The sequence below is a fragment of the Henckelia pumila genome, chromosome 3 (assembly GCF_033568475.1).
Source record: "Henckelia pumila isolate YLH828 chromosome 3, ASM3356847v2, whole genome shotgun sequence".
In the NCBI taxonomy this organism is placed as follows: Eukaryota; Viridiplantae; Streptophyta; class Magnoliopsida; order Lamiales; family Gesneriaceae; genus Henckelia; species Henckelia pumila.
In genome coordinates this window covers 129,246,069-129,268,855 of record NC_133122.1, presented here as the reverse complement: position 1 = coordinate 129,268,855, position 22,787 = coordinate 129,246,069, and the positions used below count along the sequence as shown (strand labels likewise).

The following is a 22,787-nucleotide window of genomic DNA, read 5'->3' as shown; positions in this document are numbered from 1 at the left end:
AACCCAATCTATAAATGAGCGATAAAAGGATTGAAATTAACGTTCAACTTCAACGGAAAACAACTCAATCAATTCAAACCGACCAAAATAAAAAACTCAAACCGGCGGCGTAACAGCTATATTTTGATCAACCGAGAAATCACAACTCAGCATATAAATCATAAATATCTCATATCAATCTCAATCTCAATTAAAATGATCCAAAAACAACAAATCTCCAAACCCCCAATTTCATAAAACCCTAAAAAAATCATAACAAATCCAATCGTCATTTTGTCCCGATCCGTCTTCAAAATAACGATACATGCTATCTTATATACGACATATCCGAAAATCATACGATTCTAAAAACATCCGAAAAATAAAATAGATCCGATCGAAGAAATACTTACGGTATAACAAAGCCTTTGATGTCGTGATCGTGAATATGCCTTCAAATTTAATTTCTATCGGACGGATAGAGCGAAACCCGGAAATCAAAAGCTTGAAGATCTTGATGGCTTCTTCAATGGAGGAAACAGCTTAAGGAGGAAGAAGGAGAGAAGTGAATGAAGACCAAGTCAACCGCTCAAGACAAGATAATATATAAAATCCCTATTTTGCACTTTAGCCCCTGAAATTTCCAAAAATTGCAAAATAGTCCCCGATCAATAAAAATTCAGCCATCAAATTCTATAATCTTTGGTTATCTTAAATAATCTCAATTAAGATAATTTATGGGCATTACAATTCTCCCCCTCTAAGAAAATATTTCATTCTCGAAATCAGTAAGAATTAATCACATAAGAACCAGAACAGAAAAACAAGAACTCACATAATCAGAACAACTCTAGAAACCTCTGTCTCATATAAGACTCTGACTCCCATGTCGCCTCTTCGACTCCGTGATGGCTCCACTGAACCTTCACCAACGGAATCGACTTAGTTCTGAGTTGTTTCTCCTTTCAATCGAGAATATGAATAGGTCTCTCAAAGTAGCTCAAAGTCTCATCATGCTCGGCCTCATCAGGCTGAAGAATATGGGAAGGATCTGGGTGATACTTCTGCAACATAGAGACGTGAAAGACATCGTGGATACCAGATAAAGAAGGAGGAAGAGCTAATCTGTAGGCAAGATCGTCTATCTTCTCCAGAATCTCGTACGGTCCGATGAATGTCGGAGACAACTTCCATCTCTTCCCAAATCTAACAGTGCCTCTAAAAGGAGAAATCTTCAGAAATACTCGGTCTCCCTGGTCAAAGTACAGAGGTCGACGTTTGATATTCGCATACTTTGCTTGTCTATCCTGAGCAGTCTTCATTCTCAATCGAATAATCTTCACTTTCTCAACCATATCACGAATCATATCTGGTCCCAAATTTGGCAACTTGGAAATCTCGTCCCAGTACAACGGAGATCTGCACTTATTTCCGTACAACGCTTCAAATGGTGCCATGTCAATACTCGTTTGAAAGCTGTTGTTGAACGAAAACTCGACAAGAGGTAAATAATCCTGCCAACTAGCGCCAAAATCAAGCACTACGGCTCAAAGAATATCCTCAAGAGTCTGAATCATCTGCTTAGACTGCCCGTTGGTTTGAGGATGATATGTTGTACTTGGGTGCAAACGAGTACCAAGTTCCTCCTAAAGACTGTTCCAGAAGTGAGAAGTAAATCAAGGATCTCTGTCTGAAACGTTCGACTTCGACATACCATGCAATCTAACAATCTCCCTGACATACAAGTCCGCCATCTGATCATGCCAATATGTCATTCTGTACGGAATAAAACAGGCAGATTTCGTCAATCGGTCGATCACTACCCAAATAGCATCATAACCTCGAACTGAACACGGTAGCTTCGTGACGAAATCCATCCAGATATGATCCCATTTCCATTCAGGAACAGGTAAGTTATGTAGTAGACCACCCCGTCTGTTCCTCTTGGCTTTCACCTGCTGACAATTCAAACAACGAGACACAAATCTCATGACATCCCTCTTCATCTGCTTCCACCAAAACTGGCTCTTCAAATTGTTATACATCTTCCGGCCACCTAGATGAACACTGAACCAATTGCAATGTGCCTCCCAAAGAATACGCTGTCTCAACTCAAAAATATTAGGCACAACAATACGGTTATTCACAAACAAAACATCATCCCTGACCTTAAACTCAGACTGATGCCCAGATCTCACCTTCTCTATCGAATTATGACCGCTCGGATCAGACTTCTGTGCTTCCTTGATCATCAAAAATAACTCTGGCACGACTTGCGTAGCATAAAATTGGATAGACCTCCTATCTGTTTCAAATTCAAAACCTGAAGTGCAACAGTTGTCTATCAACTGAGAAACACCGACAGTAGAAATAGATAAAGAACAGAGCTTTTGGATCAATGCATCAGCAGTTACATTCAACTTTCCCGGATAATATTTGATTTCACAATCGAAGTCCTTCAACAAATCCAACCATCTCCGCTGTCTCATATTTAGTTCTGATTGTGAAAACAAATATTTCAAGCTTTTATGATCTGAAAAGATTTTGAAAGTCTCACCGTAAAGATAATGGCGCCAGATCTTCAAAGAAAACACGATCACTGCAAGCTCAAGATCATGAACCGAATATCTAGTCTCATGTGGCTTCAGATGCCTCGATGCATGAGCTATCACGTTTTTACTCTGCATAAGAACACATCACAACCCTTGGTGAGAAGCATCACAATATACAGAAAACCCACCAGTACCTGACGGAATAGATAGAATCGGAGCACTATTCAATCACTTTTTCAGGTCGATAAAACTGGCCTCACAAGCCTCAGTCCAGATAAAAGGTTCATTCTTCTGAGTTAGTTGGGTAATCAGCTTTGCTATAGATGAAAATCCCTCGATGAATTTGCGATAATAACCCGCTAAACCCATGTAACATCTGATTTCAGGCACAAAAGTCGGTCTAGGCAATTCATAACGGCTTCGATCTTGCTGGGACCGACAGAAATACCATCTCCAGAAATAATGTGACCGAGAAAGACGACAGATCCAACCAGAACTCGCATTTTGACAGCTTGGCATATAACTGTTCGGCCCGCAGAGTCTGCAACACGGTTCTCAAGTGCTCTGCATGAAAGAGTGGGTGCCCGGTGAGCCAACTTGTGGCTAAGAGCTTTTATGACTCTATGTATAAACAATCTTTTGTTTAATATAATTTACACTTTTATAATGGCATTTACTTTATCTTTTATCATATTATCATGTTGTGACATACTATAAGATGTTTAGATGAAGACCTTGAATATACTATAGTGTATGTAAGATGTGGTGGCACATGGGGATGGCTATCATGAAACACATCTTATAGTCACTGTATATTCTAAACAGTTCCTAGTCGATTGAGCCGTCCGTTAATAAGGATAAGGATCGCTCGAGATTGAGACTAGCATTTGCGATGCCGAGTACCACGTTTCATTGGTATGGAACATAGAGATGTTCAAAGCATGCAAATGGATATTCATACGATGAATGATCGAACTACCCTATCCGGACTTTTCAAGTGGTTATCACTTATCGAGTGGATAAAGTCCGCGGTTTTGGTTGTACACCATTAGTCCTTACTACTTGAAACATCATTGAGACTCTATATGCTAGTACTGTACTTTGACTCATTTACCGACTCTATTGGGGTCATCGGGTGTCGAGATTGGGTACAGTTACGACACATATAGGAGTCGATGCTTTTTTGTCAAGGATTCACCACATACTTGCTAGTGTGGATATCCTATGCAATCTGAGGAGATATTAGTGTGGTGAATCTCTGGCCAGAGTACATGATGTGTTTTAAGAAATGGTTTCTTAGTAGCACATGCGATGTCACTATTTGATCTTCAAGATGCATTGCATAGTTATCGAATCTCGAACGACTCTCGATTTACCAATAGTTGTTGATTCGATCGGGATATATGGATGAAGGGACCGTACTGTACGCTAACCAAAATCTATTGGTTCTTGCAGGCACTATCAGTGATACCTAGGGAATCATGGGGCGATGTTGCTAGGCGCTCTTACCATGATTCGATGGGCAAGTCGGAAATTGTTGTTCCGAGTCACAAGGAGTTATGAGCCCACGGCTAGCTGTATCCCTGAACCATTGAGGGTCACACAAGTAATGGATTTCTAATTCCCGTTGAGATAGTTAAATTTAAAGAGTTAAATTTAATGAACAAAGAAGTAGGACTTCTTATATCAGAGTAGAAGAGTAAGATTTCCTAAAATGACATAGGGATGGGCATTTTTTGGAAATCACTGAATTCGGATTCAGAAAATTTATCTTGACTTTAAAAGATGCAGAAATGGTTTATGTGCACATTGGTGAAATTGGTTTATCAATCTGAGTCACGATGAATTTTATATTAATTTCTGAATATGCAGGCTTTGCTTGTCAGGCTTTAACTTATGACTAATGGGCCCTAAGCTGTTATCAGCCCACATTATAAATAAGTTATTCCAGTCGGTGAATTTCGAATTTGCAGTCTGGTTTAACAGATCAAATTCGTTAATTCTCTTCGTAGAAACTTCTGATAGATTTTCTAGTGCAATCTATCAGAGGGATTCAAATTCTGTTCGTGGACCTGATTGAAGAATTGTTCGTCCATCAGTTCCTAGGATATACAACAAGAGCAGAGTTATCTGTTGGTGTCCATAATCTCGTTTCGAGATTCATGGTAAAAATTTAATTGTTATTTAATTTTTACACGCACAATTTAATCGTAAAGTTTTGATACCCATGATATGGAATCGTTCCATATAAAATTTTAAACTTCCGCTGCACCGGGTATCAATTCTGATTGATCTGAACACCGTTTTCCAACAGTGCATGGTCAATACGGCTCTTTGAATAGATAAGGATATCATCAATGAAAATAATAGCAAACTCATCCAAATAACGCTGAAAGATACGATTCATCAAACCCATAAAAACTGCTGGAGTGTTAGTCAAACCAAACGGCATGACTATAAACTCAAAATGACCATATCTCATTCTGAAAGAAGTCTTAGGCTTATCTTCCTCACGAACTCTCAGCTGATGATATCCGGACCTCAGATCTATCTTCGAATAAACACAAGAACCCTGCAGTTGATCAAAAAGGTCATCTATTTGAGGCAATGGATACTTGTTCTTTACTGTTGCTTGATTCAGTTGGCTGTAATCAATGCAAAGTCGCATAGATCCATCTTTCTTTCGGACAAAGAGAACAGGAGCACCCCAAGGCGACACACTAGGTGTAAGGCCCGAGATTATTTAATTTTAATTCGAGAATATTTAATTTGAGAATTTTGGATTTTTGATTTAAATTCTAATATTCTTAAATTGTTTAGGATTGAAATTGAATTAAAAAGAAGTTTCAAGGGCTAGATTGCAAATAGTGAAAATTTTGAGGGCCAAAGTGCAATTTTCAGAATTTGAGTGGGACACTTGGCTTGATATGAATATGAACGTGTACATGTATGCTTTTATATCAGATTTTAGAATTCTCTTCCCAAGACAACCGAGAACATCATCTTCTACCTTGGCATTTTGTCTTCAAATTTATATATCTCAAGATCCGTACATCCGATTCTAAGTGTTATTATGTATACAACATATTTTGAAATTGAGATGAGGAAGAACTCAGAATTTGATTGTATATTTGTGTTCTTGAGATTAAAAGCTCTGTTATATCGAAACCGGATCGAAGAACGGACAACGGTTGTATTTGATATGAAATTACAACATGTATTTATAAATTTATAGCTATTGACAGTGTTCTAAAAGACGTCGCCTAGGCGATGGACGGTAGTCCACCATCCGGAGTAATGGGTGGGCGCCGCCTCTAGGCGCCCGCCACTTAACATCCCGCCTAGGCGGTGCTAAGCCAATAATTAAAAAAAAATTGAAACTTAAAAAATAAAAGGAAAAGAAAGGACATAACAAATCAGAAATAACGAGACCAAAAAAAAAACAAAAGAAAAGGCTTGAACGAAGCAGAAACAAAAAACTGGGAGAGGCCGAACGTGAGTCTTCAAATTCAAGCTTCTTGTTGTCGAGACGGCCGCCGCAATCTCGCCATCCCTTTCACGTCGCCGCCGACCTCTGAACAGCCTTTCTCGCCAGCGTCCAGCTCCAGCCTTCTTCAATCTCTTCCGAGTTCCGACTTCTGAGTGAGTTCACAACATATCAAATTCAAACAATTGATTGCCGTTTTGGATGAAAAATTACATCTATGTGACTATGTTGAATGCTCTACATTATAATTTAGATTTTCCAAATTTTAGATTTGAGATTTAGGGGCTAGGGTTTAAAGATGCTTGCTGCTGGAAATTTCAATTAATTTGAGATTGATTTTTCAATGTTTTTGGTTGTTTTAAGTTTTAGATTGTTTGAGATTGGTGCTCGGAATTTTCAACGTCTCAATGTGTATTTTGGAGGTTGATTTTTTATGCAGGGAAATTTTTCAACGTAGGTATATTATTAAAGTTTTTTTCCAAAGTGCGAACTCCCTCATAGAGGCTTTAATTTGCAACAGTGCCATATACACAAGGCCACGAGAGCTAATGTTTCGTAGGTTTGAAATCTTTGCTTCATCGACTACTAGCTAGTCTTATTTTGGATCATTTTTTCCGTATGTTTATTTGCGATTTGTGATTTATTTTCCTTTTTGTCCTCTAGGGTAGGAAGCAAAACTAATTAGAAGCATTCCGGTCAGGGCAGCTTCTTGTAGGAGAAATATTGGCTTTTAGATTATTTTGGCTGGTTTTTCAATTTGTGCATATATTTTGAAATTAAATTTGTTTGAGATTGATTTTGTTTTCGGGTTTACTTTTGAAGGAAAATGGCGGGTATTATTTCTTCTGAAGCGTCTAATTCAATGGAAGATATTGAGAATCCTTTGAAGCGTAATTCAAAAGATATTGGATGGGAATTTGCGGTCTTGGTGGATCCTAAAAATTTGGATAAGTTGAAATGTAAGTTGTATGGTAAAATTACTAGTGGTGGAATTCATAGAATGAAACAACATATTGCTCATATCAAGGGAAATGTTGCCCCGTGTCCGAAAGCTTCAGACGAGGATAAAAAAAATGTAAGGATGCAATTGAAGAAGCAAAAACAAAAAAAAAAACAAAAGATTACGAATGAAGATAAGGTGAGAGAAGAAGTATTTCTTGGAGAATATGAGGAATGAGTGAGTTTAGGGACAAGAAAAAACCCACATATTCTTGGTCCTATGGACAGATTTGCATCTACCATTGATCCTGATTCTTCATTGAGTGGGAAAACAAAACAACAAAAAAATATTATTGATGCACTTTGGAAGGAAAAAACACATAGTGCGCACCAATATTTATCTCGATAAGTGTATGAGTTTGGTATTGCATTTCATGCCATTGATAATGATAGTTTCAAGAGGTTTGTGGAAGCAGTTGGTCAATTTGGTCCTGGTTATCGTTCTCCAACTCAATATCTATTAAGAGAGCCTTTATTGAAGGAAGAGGTGGATAGAACTAAAATTCTATTGAAAAAGCATGAGGAAGAATGGGTTTTGAATGGTTGTTCAATTTTGACCGATGCTTGAACCGACAGAAAAAGAAGAAGTATCATGAATTTGTGTGTCAATTGTAAAGAAGGCAAGACTTTCCTTTCTTCGAAAGAAGCATCAGATGAAGCACACACTGGAAGTTATATTTTTGAATATGTGGATAAGTGTATTGAAGAAATTGGGCCACAATATGTAGTTCAAGTGGTAACTGATAATGCTTCAAATAATATGGCCGCAAAAACTTTGTTGAAGGAGAAGAGGCCACATATATTTTGGACTTCATGTGCAACTCACACCGTGAATCTTATGCTTCAAGGAATTGGGAGCCAATCTAAATTCAAAGGTGTGATTGAGAAGGCAAAATGCTTCACCATCTTTATTTATGCACATCACAAGACACTGTCAATGATGAGGAAGTTCACCAAAAAAAGAGACATTGTGAGGCCTGGGGTAACAAGATTTGCAACCTCTTTTCTAACTTTGCAAAGCTTGATTGAGAAGAAAAGTGAATTAAGAGCTATGGTTGCTAGTGAAGAATGGAATGCTTGCAAACATACAAAGAGTGTAAAGGGAAAGGCGGCGTATAATACTGATTTGAGTGCCTCTCTTTGTAATGGGGTAAGTTTTTGCTTGAAAGGCTTTGCTACTTTAGTTAAGGTGCTTCGTCTTGTTGATGGGGATAAGAAACCATCTATGGGTTTTTTGTATGGTGAATTACTTAGAGCGAGGGATGAGATCAAAGTGGCTTTCAAAAATCAAGAGCTTCAGTATCGTCCGGAAGTATATCAACAAAGAGGGTGGATTCGGAAGAGCATTGGCTAAGGCGAGATGCACAAACAATGATGCAAAATATGATCCAGGTAAGAACTAAGTATTAACTATTAAGTAATAAATCTAGTAATTGATAATATTTTTGTAGTTTCTATTGCCTTTTTTTGTTTCGGAATTGACAAACTATTAATTTTTGTTTTGTTTTTTTAGTTGGATGGTGGCATCTTTATGGAAATGGTGTACCTAAATTGCAAAAAATGGCCAAAAGAATCCTTTCTTTGACTTCAAGTTTTTCCGGTTGTGAAAGAAATTGGAGTACTTTTGAGGGGGTAAATAATTCATTACTTATTGTGTTCTAAATTTTAATTTTTAAGTATGTATTCAATGTTTTAGTATAATGTTTTCCTTTATGTAGATCCATTCAAAGAAAAGAAATAGACTAGATACAGGAAGGTTGAACAATTTAGTCTATGTTCAATTCAATGCTAAGATCATCGACAAGAAGAGAAGGCAACATGAAAAAGGAGTGGATGTTCTTCTTGATAGTGTAGCAACTATGGCACAAGGATGGATTGTTGATGATGGAGATGAAGATGTTGAAACAAATGTTGAACATGTAAGAGAACTTCACGAAGAAGAATTTGTGTCAGATGACGAGGATGAAGAAGTCATGGATTTTGAGTTTGAATCTGATACAGAAGAAGTACTAGAAAAATATGGTGATGAACTTGAAGAATTAGAAATTTAGACTTGATATCTATTTAATATATTTTGGAAATATGTTGAAGATGTTTAAATCTCATGTATGAATATTTGATATTTATTAATATCTATGAGACTATGCCTATATAAGTTAATTACTATATTATTAAAATTTTAAAAAATTTCATACAAAAACTGGATAGAATCATATACATAAGACATAAAAAATAATTTTTCATAATATAAAACTTATAAATATCCTAAGATATTTATTATTTATATTTTTTTAAAAAAAACCGCCTAGGCCCCGCCTAGGCGGCTAGGCGCTAGGCGGTGGGTCGCCGCCCGCCTACCGTCTAGCGCTTTTTAGAACATTGGATGTTGGTATGCTGATATATGATGATATTTTGCTGGTATATCATCTATATGAAGTTGTTTTGGATGTTAGATTGGTTAGATTTCAGTTTTGGTTACTGATTTTGTACCGTTACGCCGTCAGTTCAAGAATTTGATAGAGTTTGAATCCTTGTGATTGAGCTGTGAATGAAGTGAGTTCTAGCTGTTGTTATTAGTTATTTTTTCTATGTTTTCAGACTTGAAAACAGGGGATATAGAACTCGAGACTTCAGCTTCGAACCGGGATTGAATTGGCTAAGGTTTGTGACTTTTACCTTGAAGATTGACAAGAGTTGTGAGCAGATTTTGATAGCCTTTGTTGTGATGCAGCTTGTGAAGAGTTGAAGAGTTTGAAACCAAGATAAGAAAGGTATAAGAAAACATCAAAGTTTAAGGGATTGAACACTCAAGATAGATCTACTTGAGTGCCCTTAAACCACATACTTATGTGTTTAAATGCTTCTTGCATTGATATGGATTGAATGAAATCTTGATGTTTATTCTTTGCTAGATGAGCTTGTTTGATTATTGTTGGCTTATATTTATGTTTATATAGATTTTTTGCATTCATATTGAGCCAAAAACCCTTTGATATTTTGAATGGCAGACTCGCCAGAAGAAATACAGATGTTTCGACATATATCGAGGAGCCTAGGAGATAGATCGACTCCTATTGCTAGATCTTGATATAGTGGGCCAAAGTTCGGGAAAAAAGATCAATGCCACCCCGAAAGGGAGAGTAGGTGGGAGATTTGTTGTGTTCTTCTTTCTCGGGATTCCAAGAACCGATATAGAACTTGATAGTAGATTTTTAAATCATGCATTGCATTAGATGTGGTGACTTCGGGTTAGAAGTGCAGAAGTTGTTATCAAGACCTTTATGTATATTCTCTATAGAAGAGTTTGTATGAGTTGTATGAACTTAGCAACTTTAGTTGTGTGTTTTGAACAACAATAAGCTTGTTGATTTACTAGCATGTCATATGATAACAACTTGTAATGGTTGGATCCTTGAACACCTTATGATATTGCATGTTTTCTTCTAGATTTTGAGGTATAGAAGTTGATGTACTTGTTATAGAATGTTTGAGGTTAAAAGCAGGGGCAAAACCTTCATTATTCAGTTGGACATGGAGGAGACTCGAAGGCACGGCGCGCCCGCGCCTAAGCCTCCCACCATGGTGCGAGACAAGGGCGCGCCCGCGCCTCACTTTTTTTTAAAAAAAAATTGATTGCTTCTTACCTTGTTTCCCTGACTTGAATTAACATAGATTATATGTAATGAATTAAAATTAGCACCCGAGTTCCCCACAACAAGTGGTATCAGAGAGTAAGTTCTGAACTTATTAGAAATGAGTGAGCGGGGTCGATCGAGTCCTCGTAATTGATCAATTTTGCATGATATTAAATGTGTTGTTGATTATATTAATTACATACGAGCATGCTTTAATATTTTCATAATAATATGAGTACATGATTATGTGATGTATATTGTCAAAGCATGCTTGATCTTTAAGAATTAAGTGCTTACCTGAATATCTGAGTTGATTGGAAGCATGTAGTGTTGAAAATGAATCAGAACTGTTTCTTGTTCAGAACTCGATCTCTTGAGAACACATGAATGTTCTAATCAGAGGAGGGCTGAAACAGAATGGTTGAATCTGATATATTGATGTACTTGTATACTAATACTTTTGAATATCAGATATGCCTCCTCGTCAAACATCGATTACTAGACAGACAGTGGTTGTTCCTCAGCCAGAACCGGTAAATTTGCCACAGGCCGCAGGAGATCCTATACCAACACAAGGCAGTACTTGCAATGATCCAATGGACGTGACTGCTACACCGATGAAAACATTGTTAAAGAGATTCCAATCTTTCAAGCTGCCTACACTGAACGGAACTGAGAACTCAGTGGACTGTGAAAGTTGGTTAGAGGATATGGAGATGTTTTTTGATTCCCTTGATTATGCAGATGACAGAAGATTCAGACTGATTGGGCACCAACTATATGATGTTTCCAAGAGTTGGTGGATAACCACCAACAGAGCTATTGAGAATCGAGGTACGACTATCACTTGGAAAGTATTTACAAAAGAATTTTATCAACGTTTCTTTCCAGTGTCGTACAGAAAAGACAATGGTGCAGAGTTTGCAAATCTAAAACAGGGGAATCTAAACATCAAAGAATATGTTGCCAAGTTATATACATTGCTCAAGTTTGCTCCACATGTAGCTGGGAGTGAAGAGGCTAAAGATGATCAGTTCATCAATGGACTGAATCCCGATGTATTTACGTTGATGAATTCAGGGAGGCCAAATAACTTTGCTGATGCACTTGATCGAGCAAAGGGAGCAGAAGCCGATCTGATTAAGCAACCAGGAGTATCGTTTGTTGCACAGTCTCCACGACAGCCACAACCATCACCGCAATTTCAGCAACCATCCCCTAGATTTGAGGGAGGTAACAGCAGTAGTGGTAAGAAAGATTTTCTTAAGGCAAGAGGAAATCAGTTTAAGACGTCAGGAAGTGGTTCTTCCAGCTCCAGTGGGCCAAGATAGAACAGTTCTGGTCAGGGTACATGTTATTCTGGCATGTATTGTAGCAAATGCGGAGAGAGACATCCCAGTGAACAATGCAGAGGTGTGTTTGGGAGTTGTAGCATATGCCATCAGCCAGGACATTTTGCCAAGGTATGTCCACTGTGTGGTTCAGTGAGGTCTCAAGGTGCAGGGTCATCTAAATCAGTGGCTCAGCCTGAAAGGCAAGCATCTTTTGTTCACTTCTTCCAGCCACAGCCCTAGCAGCAGAGCAGACCAAGAGGTAGCCAAGCAGCGAGTCAACCTCCGAGACAACAGGCTCGTGTCTTTGCCTTGACTAAAGAACAGGCTCAGATATCACCTGATGACATCATAGCAAGTAACTGTACTCTTTGTGGTTATCCTGCTTATGTGCTAGTAGATACAGGTGCATCCCATACTTTTTTATATCTGAACAATTTGCTACATTACATGAATTTCCTATTGAGTCATTATCTACTGTAGTATCTATATCTTCATCTTTGGGGAGAGGTATCATATCAGTGAAATCTGTCAGAAATTGTGTACTACGGTATGAAGATAATGTGATAGAGATCGACTGTATTGTGCTTGGATTGTCAGATTTTGACTGTATTATTGTTATAGATATGCTAACCAAGTACAGGGCTACCGTAGACTGTTTTCAGAAAGTGGTAATATTCAGACCTAAAATGGCAGAGGAATGAAAGTTCTATGGTAAGGGTTCAAGATCTCAAATTCCTTTGATATCAGTTCTATCTATGACTCATTTATTGCAGAAAAGAGCAGATGGTTTCCTTTTTTATGCAGTAGATGTGCTAAAAATTAGCCCAGAATTGGCTGACTTGCCAGTGGTTAGTGAATTTGATGATGTCTTCCCAGATGAGATTTCAGGATTACCTCCTTTTCGTGAGGTAGATATCAGTATTGAACTGATTTCAGGTACGTTACCAATTTCGAAAGCTCCTTACAGAATGACACCAGTTGATATGAAGGAATGGAAAGAACAGCTAGAAGATCTTTTAGACAAAGGGTACATTAGACCGAGTGTTTCTCCTTGGGGCACACCGGTTTTGTTTGTACGAAAGAATGATGGATCAATAAGACTTTGCATTGACTACCGGCAACTGAACAAGGCAACGACAAAGAATCGTTATCCTTTGCCTAGAATAGATGATTTATTTGATCAGTTGCAGGGTTCAGCAGTTTATTCCAAGATAGATCTGAGGTCTGGATATCATCAGTTGAGAGTTTGGGATGAAGATATACCCAAGACTTCATTCAGAATGAGGTATGGTCATTTTGAGTTTATTGTTATGCCGTTTGGTCTGACGAATGCTCCAGCGGTGTTTATGGGCCTTATGAATCGAGTATTTCAGAAATACTTAGATGATTTTGTTATTATTTTCATTGATGATATCTTAATCTATTCTAAGAATCTTTGTGATCATGCTGAACATCTCAGAATTATCTTGAAAACTTTGAGAGCAGAGAAATTGTATGCCAAGCTATCAAAATGTGAATTTTGGCTGAAGAAAGTTGTGTTTCTTAGGCATATTATGTCCGGAGACGGGATTTTTGTTGATCTTAGCAAGATTGAGGCAGTGATCAGTTGGCCTAGACCCACATCTTTACCAGAGATACGGAGTTTATTGGGCTTAGCGGGCTATTATCGACGATTTATCAAATATTTCTCCAGCATTTCCAAGCCTATTACTCTGTTGACTCAGAAGAATGCACCGTATGTTTGGACCGAAGCTTGTGAGGCAAGTTTCCTTGATCTGAAGAAGAGATTAACGAGTGCACCAGTCTTGAAGATTCCTTCAAGTACTTGTGATTTTACTGTTTATTATGATGCTTCTCACAGGGGATTAGGATGTGTGCTTATGCAGAGAGGGCATGTCATTTCTTATGCCTCGAGATAGCTGAAGCCACATGAGACCAGATATCTAATTCATGATCTTGAATTGACAGCAATCGTATTTTCACTGAATATATGGCGACACTATTTATACGGTGACAAGTTTGGAATTTATTCTGATCATAAAAGTTTGAATTATCTGTTTTCGCATTCTGAATTGAATATGAGGCAACGAAGATGGCTAGATTTATTGAAAGATTTTGACTGTGAGATCAAATATTATTCAGGAAAGTCCAATGCAGCTGCAGATGCCTTGGGTAGAAAGGTATGTTCTTTATCCTTATCTACGATAGGTGTATCTGGATTGGTAGAAGATTGCTGTGTTTTTGGATTAGTGTTTGAGACAGATATGCGGCCTATCAGAGTTTGTGCCATACAAGCTGAGCCAAAATTAGTAATCAGAATCAGAGAAGCATAAAAAGAGGATCAGAGTATTCAGAAATCTGTTGATATGGTCAGATCAGGGCATCGATCAGAATATCAGGTTAGTGATGATGGTGTTTTATATGTGAATAACAGAATTGTTGTACCAGCTGTTTCAGAATTGAAACAGTAGGTATTGAAAGAAGTTCATTGCAATAGATACAATATTCATCCTGGTGGCAGAAATATGTACAATGATTTGAAAAATCAGTATTGGTAGAAATAGATGAAATCTGATGTCACCGTATTTGTGTCTCGATGTCTGAATTGCCAGTAGGTGAAGGCCGAAAGAAAGAAACCAGGTGGTCTTTTCATAGTTTACCTATTCCAGAATGGAAGTGGGATCACATTTCTATGGATTTTGTTACGAAGCTACCACGTTCATCCAGAGGTTGTGATGTTATCTGGGTAGTTATTGATAGATTGACGAAATTAGCTTGTTTTATTCCATACAGAATGACATACAGACAAGATCAGATGGCAGAGGTTTATGTCAGAGAGGTGGTAAGAATACTGGGTGTGCCTAAATCTATCGTTTCAGATCGAGACCCTAGATTTACTTCTCATTTTTGGCACAGCCTGCAGCAAGCTCTAGGTACTCGATTGCATCTGAGTACTGCATATCATCCTCAGACAGACGGACAGTCAGAGCGGACTATCCAAACACTTGAGGATATGCTTAGAGCTGTGGTGCTAGATTTTGGTACTAGTTGGCCGGATTCTTTACCACTGGTGGAGTTTTCATATAATAATAGTTACCAGACGATTATCGAGATGGATCCATTTGAAGCGTTGTACGAAAAAAAGAGCAGATCTTCTCTTTATTGGGATGACATTTCAGAGACACCTGATATTGGGCCAGATATGATCCGAGAAATGACAGATAAAGTGAAGACAGCGCAAGATAAACAAGCCAAGTATGCAAATATCAGACGTAGACCTTTGTGTTTTGAGCAGGGAGACAGAGTGTTCTTGAAGATTTCTCTATTTAGAGGCACTGTCAGATTTGGTAAGCGAGGGAATTTATATTCAAGATTTATCGGTCCTTAAGAGATTCTCGAGAAGGTAGGCGATCTTGCCTATCAAATTGCTCTTCCTCCAGCTCTTTCTGGGATTCATGATGTCTTTCATGTTTCTATGTTGCAGAAGTATCAGCCTGATGTTTCTCATGTACTCTAGCCAGATGAAGCAGAATTAGATGAGACTTTGAGTTACTTTGAGAAGCCGATACAGATACTTGATCCGAAAGAGAAGCAACTTCGAAACAAGACCATTCCATTAATGAAAGTTCAATGGAGTCGTCATGGAGTTGAAGAAGCAACTTGGTGTAAGAGTGGGTGCCCAGTGAGCCAACTGTGTGGCTATGGGCTTTGTTGACTCTTTGTATAAACAATCTTTTGTTTAATATTATTTACACTTTTATGGCAATGACTTTATATTACTTCATATTGTTATATTGTGATATACTATTGTTGTTTTGATAAAGACCTTGAATATACTATAGTGTATGTAAGATGTGGTAGAACATGGAGATGTCTATCATGAAATACATCTTATAGTCACTGTATGTTCTAAAACCGTTCCTAGTCGATTGAGCCGTCCGATAATAAGGATAAGGATCGCTCGAGTTTGAGACTAGCATTTGCGATGCGGAGTACCACGTTTCATTGGTAGGGAACATGGAGATGTTCGAAGCATGCAAATGGATATTCATAGGATGAATAGTCGAACTACCCTATCCGGACTTTCCAAGTGGTTATCACTTATCGAGTGGATAAAGTCCGCGGTTTTGGTTGTACACCATTAGTCCTTACGACTTGAAACATCATGGAGACTCTATATGCTAGTACTGTGCTTTGACTCGTTTACCGACTCTGAGGGGGTCATCAGGTGTCGAGATTGGGTACAGTTACGACACATATAGGAGTCAATGCATTGTTGTCAAGGATTCACCACATACTTGCGAGTGTGGATATCCTATGCGATCTGAGGAGATATTAGTGTGATAAATCTCTGGCCAGAGTAATTGATGTGATTTAAGAAATGGTTTCTTAGTAGCACATGCGATGTCACTAATTTGATCTTCAAGATGTATTGCATAGTTATCGAATCTTGAGCGACTCTCGATATACCAATGGTTGTTGATTCGATCGGGATATATGGATGAAGGGACCGTACTGTACGCTAACCAAAATCTACTGGTTCTTGTAGGCACTATCAGTGATACCTAGGGAATCATGGGGCGATGTTGCTAGGCGCTTTACCATGATTCGTTGGGCAAGTCGGAAAGTGTTGTTCCGAGTCACAAGGAGTTGTGAGCCCACGGCTAGCTGTATCCCTGAACCATTGAGGGTCACACAGTGTAATGGAGTTTTAATCCCCGTTGAGATAGTTAAATTTAAAGAGTTAAATTTAATGAACTAAGGAGTTGGACTTCTTAAATAAGAGTAAGGGAGTAGGATTTCCTAAAATGACATAGGGATGGACATTTTTGGAAACCACTGAATTCGGATTCAGGAAAATTTATTTTGACTTTAAAACGTGCAGAAATGGTTTCTGTGCACATTGGTGAAATCGTTTCATCAATAGGAGTCACGATGAATTTTATATTAATTTCTGAACGAGCGGGCTTTGCTTGTCGGGCCCCAGCTTATGACTAATGGGCCCTAAGGTGTTAGTGGCCTGCATTATAAATAAGTTATTTCAGTACAGAAATTACGCACAACAGGTCATAATTTTTTAGAGCAAAAATCGAAAACCCTAGTCTCTCTAAAAGAAAATTTCGGCCGACCCCTCCCCCTCTGCCCGAGAAAATTCCGGTCTGTGATTTTGAATCGCAGTAAGGAATAACGAATCAAATTCGTGTATTCTCTTCGCAGAAAACTTCTGATAGATTTTCTAGTGCAATCTATCAGAGGGATTAAACCTCTGTTCGTGGACCTGATTGAAGGCGTTCATCGGTTCCAGGGAGAGACAACAAGAGCAGAATTGTTCTGTTGGTGTCCATTAATCTCGTTGCGAGATTTGAGGTAAAATTTATTTAACTGTTATTTAAATTTTACACACACAATAATTCAATCGTTGTATGGTTGATACCCACACCATGGAATCGTTCCATGAGAAAATTTTTAAACTTCCGCTGCACCGGGTATCAATCGTAATTGGTCTGGGAACTAGCCAGTTTTCCAACAGTGGTATCAGAGCCAGGTTGCTCAGATCAATCGATTGAATTAATCAATTGTACAAAATTTTTGAGTCTCGGTTTATGAAACAAAATAAATATTTTTAATAAAAAAAAATTTTTTTTTTCCGGGGGCGAAACCCGGGCAGTGATTGGATCGCTGCCCGGAGGGGGCAGCGATGGTCGCTGCCCCCAGGGGCGGCGCACGGCGCCACCCAAAGGGGGCGCACGGCGCCGCCCAGGGCGGCGACCGTCGCCGCCCAGGGCGGCGCACGGCGCTGCCCAGGGCAGCGCTGTGCGCTGCGCAGGGCAGCGCTCGGCGCCGCCCAAGGGCGGCGCTCGGCGCCGCCCAGCGGCGGCGCCAGGCGCCGCCAGGGCAGCAAGCGTTGCTGCCCTAAGGGGGCAGCCGGGCTGCCCCGGCCCGCGCCCGGGTGCGGGCCAACCCGGGAGTGTCCCGGGTGGCCCGCGGGAAAAATTAATATTTTATTAAAAATTAATTTTAATATGTTAAAATTTTATTTTTGGTCCGGTCAAAAATTGTTTTTGATTGGTTCACGAGATTTCGGATCGAATTGTTCGAGTCCGTAAATTTTAAAATTGATTTTGGATAAATTTGAATTTTTGGAAAATTTTAATATTTTATCCGTAAATTGAATTTTGAAATCAATTATTTTGGTACAATTGATGATAAGATATGATCTTATGATATATTAGATAAAATATGATTTTATTTGTAAAATTGGATTTTATAGATAAAATATGATTTTATTTGATATGGAGATAAAATATGATTTTATATGTGAAATGTGATTTTATATATAAAATATGATTTTATCTTGTTTAAATTTGAATTGCCACAGCATGTTATCCAATAAATTAATTTTGAATTAAATGTTATTGGATAAGGATGATCGATTGCCATGACCAATTTTGTAGGTGTATGTTAGGAATTTACATTTTGTCTTTATTGTTGTTGGTTTTATTAATGGGCCTGGTTTATGGCCCGATATGAATGTCATATGTAATAAAAGTGGGCTTGGTTTATAGCCCGTTCCCACCCCTAAAAATGTATCCCCTACTTGTCATTGTTATTTATTGTAAATACATTAGATTTAGTGGGAGATCAAGATTTGAAGATGGTGGGCCCAGCAGACAATGAAGACTGAAGAAATGTAAATTGGAAGCATATGTAATAGGATTGCATTTGCATACTGCATATTACCTAGGATTGGACTAAGACCCGTGATTGGCAACCACGGGTCAATTAGAAATGGAATCGATCATCCTATATAATATTTGATATTATGATTGTATCCATGTTTAGACATAAATTGCGTGAATCCGGCAATGCATGCAATAAATTAAATATGATGAGACAAATATTTTATAAATAAAATCCCTCATTTTAAATATGATTTAAAATTTATATCAAGATAAATAAAGGAAATTTAAATATTGTTTAAATGTTCCTACCTTCCATCAACGGTCAATGTATGTGATGCTACCCGCGGATACGGTCCGGCTCATATTATTGGGGGGGCCCGTCCGTCGGAAAGCTGTACATTGGATCGACAAATGTTGTAAGTTGGGTGGAACTCCCATGGGATCGGCTCATATTATTGGGGGATCCACATGGCGACCGTCCATCACAACTTAATATTGATGGGTCATCTTGACATGTCACTTTAAACGGCGTCATATTATTGGGCCCTTATTGGACATGAGGTAAATACATGGGGGTTGCTTTGGAAGCAATTGGGCTCTACCTTTTGAGAATTATGGTTGGCTGATATTATTCGGGACCATAAGTTTGTCAATTGGACTCCATGTTCTCACTAAGGAAAAAGTTTCCCGTTTTCACTAGAGGGTGGTGAAATCGTTAAAATAGTGGGAGTGAGATTCATAAAATTAAATTCGCCTATTTTATGTCTTAGTAAATTGTTAAACAATCATTGATATATGTCTGTTTTCCTTTTCAGTATTTCATACAATGAATTCGCGAAATCCTTTATTCTCGATCCTCGAACAAAACAAGCTGACTGGCGCCAACTATACGGAATGGTTCCGGAAGTTGAAGATTGTCTTAACTTCGGAGAAAATGCTCTACGTGTTAGAGAAAGCACCTCCGAAGGAAGCACCAGCTGACATAAGTCCGGAGGAATTGGCCAAACTTGATGCATGGTGTGACCATGACATCAAGACCAAATGCTATATGCAAGCCTCGATGTCTGATGAACTCCAGAGGCGATTTGAGGACACGGTGAATGCTGCTGACATTCACGCGCAACTCAAGGAACTTTTTGGGGCTCAGTCGAGGGCTGAAAGGTTCTCTACTGTTAAGGAGTTGATGACGTGCCGCATGCGTGAAGGGACTTCGGTCCGTGATCATGGGGTACGAGTGATTTGGCTCATACAGAAGTTAGCGACCCTTGATTTGGTGTTGGAGCATGAACTCAATGTGGACTTGCTGCTTCTATCTCTTCCTTCTTCATTTGATGGATTCGTGATAAATTTTAATATGAACAAGATAGAGGCCACCCTTGAAGAGATGGTCAATATGCTCGTTACATATGAATCCACACTTAAGAAGGATAAGCCAGCTTTCTTGGTGGGCTCCTCATCTTCTGCTAAGAAGGGGCCAAGTATGAAGGGCAAGAAACGTTCTGCCCCACCCAAGAAAGTGGAACCCGAGAAGAAGCAAAAGACAAAGGCTTCAAACAATGGAAAATCCAAGGATGTTTGCCATTACTGCAAGAAGCCGGGACATTGGAAGCGCAACTGCAAGGAGTATCTTGAGCAGTTAGGAACTGCAAAGGGTATGTTCTATATTGAAATAAACATGTCACTTAATACAACTTCTTGGGTATTGGATACCGGATGTGGATCTCACATTTGCAATGATTTGCAGGTGATGACAAGAAGTCGCAGGCTTAGAATGGGTGAGACCCAGCTGAGGCTCGGGAATGGTTCCAGAGTTGAAGCTACAGCCATTGGAGATGTTTGTTTGATTTTGCAGAATGGTTTTAAATTATTGTTGAGAGATGTTTTATTTGTGCCAGATTTAATTAAAAACATTATTTCTATTTCTATGCTTGATAGAGATGGTTATTCTTGTAATTTTGTGAATGGGATTTGCAATATTTACAAGAATGAATGTTTAATTGGAAATGGACAACTTGAAAACGATCTATACAATTTAAAACTAAAAGACGTTCCAGTGAATTGTATTGACAAACCGGCTACAACAAACAAAAGGAAGATCGATAGTCAAAACCCGGCAAACCTTTGGCACGCTAGGCTAGGTCATATTTCCTCAAGGAGGATGAACAAGCTAGTGGGAGAGGGCATGTTTGATATGTCTGATATTAACTCTCTACCTACTTGTGAATCCTGCCTAAAAGGAAAAATGACTAAATCTCCTTTTAAGGGGAAACCTGAGCGTAGTCAGAATCTGTTGGATTTGATCCATACAGATGTTTGTGGTCCATTTAGAGTAGGGACTCAACATGGCCACACCTACTTCATTACCTTTACTGATGATTATTCAAGGTATGGGTATTTATATTTAATGAAATATAAGTCTGAAGCATTTGAAAAGTTCAAAGAATTCAGGGCTGAAGTAGAAAACAAGCTAGGTAAAAGTATTAAAGCACTTCGATCGGATCGAGGTGGAGAATACTTGAGTACCGAGTTTTTGGACTATCTGAAAGAGAATGGGATTCTCTCTCAGTGGACTCCTCCTATGACACCACAGCTTAATGGTGTATCGGAGCGTCGTAATCGAACTTTGTTGGACATGGTTCGATCCATGATGAGCTTCACTGAGCTTCCACCTTCGTTTTGGGGCTATGCGCTTGAAACGGCGGTATTGTTGTTGAACAACGTCCACACTAAAGCAGTGGACAAAACACCATACGAGTTATGGAATGGCAAAGCTCCTAAGTATTCGTACTTGAGGATTTGGGGATGTCCTGCTTACGTGAAGCGGACAGTGGGAGATAAGTTGGATAGTCGATCCAGCTTATGTTATTTTGTGGGGTATCCGAAGAATTCAATCGGATATTATTTCTATTATCCTGCTGAAACAAAGGTGTTTGTTTCACGGAATGCCACCTTCTTGGAGAAGGAGTTCTTATTGGATAAGAAAGGCGAGATGATGGAACTCGAAGAAGTTCGAGAAGAACCCGAAATACAAAATAACGATCCCACACCTCAGGAACCATTGCTGGACACGCCTGCACCTAGAAGATCCGAGAGGACTTCTAGACCTCCAGTTCGATATGGTCTTCTTCTTGAAGAGGGTCAAGATGAACCCGACATTGGATGTGATCCAAGAAGCTTCAAGGAAGCAATTTCTGATGCGGATTCGAATTTATGGCTTGAAGCTATGCAGTCAGAATTGGATTCGATGCATACTAACCAAGTCTGGTCTTTAGTGGATCCTCCGATGGAATTGTTCCAATAGGGTGTAAATGGATCTACAAAAGAAAGCTTGGGCCTGATGGTAAGATATTGACTTACAAGGCGCGATTGGTGGCGAAAGGTTATACTCAAAGGCAAGGAGTTGACTATGATGAAACCTTTTCACCAGTCGCAATGTTCAAGTCCATAAGAATCCTAATTGCCATAGCTGCATGGTATGACTATGAGATATGGCAAATGGATGTGAAGACTGCTTTTCTTAATGGAGACATTAAGGAAGAAATCTATATGAAGCAGCCTGAGGGGTTCACATCCATGGGAAGCGAGCATAAGGTATGCAAGCTTCAGAGATCAATTTATGGTCTAAAACAAGCATCAAGAAGTTGGAACCAGAAATTTGATGAAACAATTAAAGATTTTGGTTTCATCAAGAACCGGAGGAACCTTGCGTGTACAAGAAAGTAGTTAAGGATGCTGTGACATTCTTAGTACTTTATGTTGATGACATCCTACTCATTGGGAATGATGTAGGGATGTTGCAGTCAACGAAGATATGGTTATCAGGTAGATTTTCGATGAAGGATTTGGGTGAGGCATCCTACATTCTAGGGATTCAGATCTATAGAGATAGATCTAAGAGAATGATAGGACTCACTCAATCAACCTACATCGATACCATATTGAAACGGTTTTCAATGGATGGGTCCAAGAGAGGACATCTACCCATGTGTCATGGAGTTTCTCTATCCAAGTCTATGTGTCCCAAGACTGATGCAGAGATAGAGAATATGACACATGTACCATATGCGTCAGCTATAGGTAGTATCATGTATGGGATGATATCTACCAGACCGGATGTA

At 38.9% G+C, this 22,787-nt stretch overlaps 1 protein-coding gene and 1 pseudogene across 1 annotated transcript; both read left to right on the top strand.

Annotated features, from left to right (window-relative positions):
• The first annotated feature begins 5,973 nt into the window (after positions 1–5,973).
• LOC140889486 (uncharacterized) lies at positions 5,974–9,138 on the top strand (annotated as a pseudogene).
• A 1,987-nt stretch (positions 9,139–11,125) lies between these two features.
• LOC140889485 (uncharacterized) lies at positions 11,126–13,905 on the top strand. The gene is made up of 7 exons (XM_073297205.1): positions 11,126–11,486; positions 11,544–11,954; positions 12,028–12,115; positions 12,467–12,533; positions 12,760–13,059; positions 13,171–13,271; positions 13,533–13,905. Exons 1-7 carry the CDS (start codon positions 11,126–11,128, stop codon positions 13,903–13,905), a joined length of 1,701 nt encoding a protein of 566 aa, XP_073153306.1.
• The last annotated feature ends 8,882 nt before the right edge of the window (positions 13,906–22,787 follow it).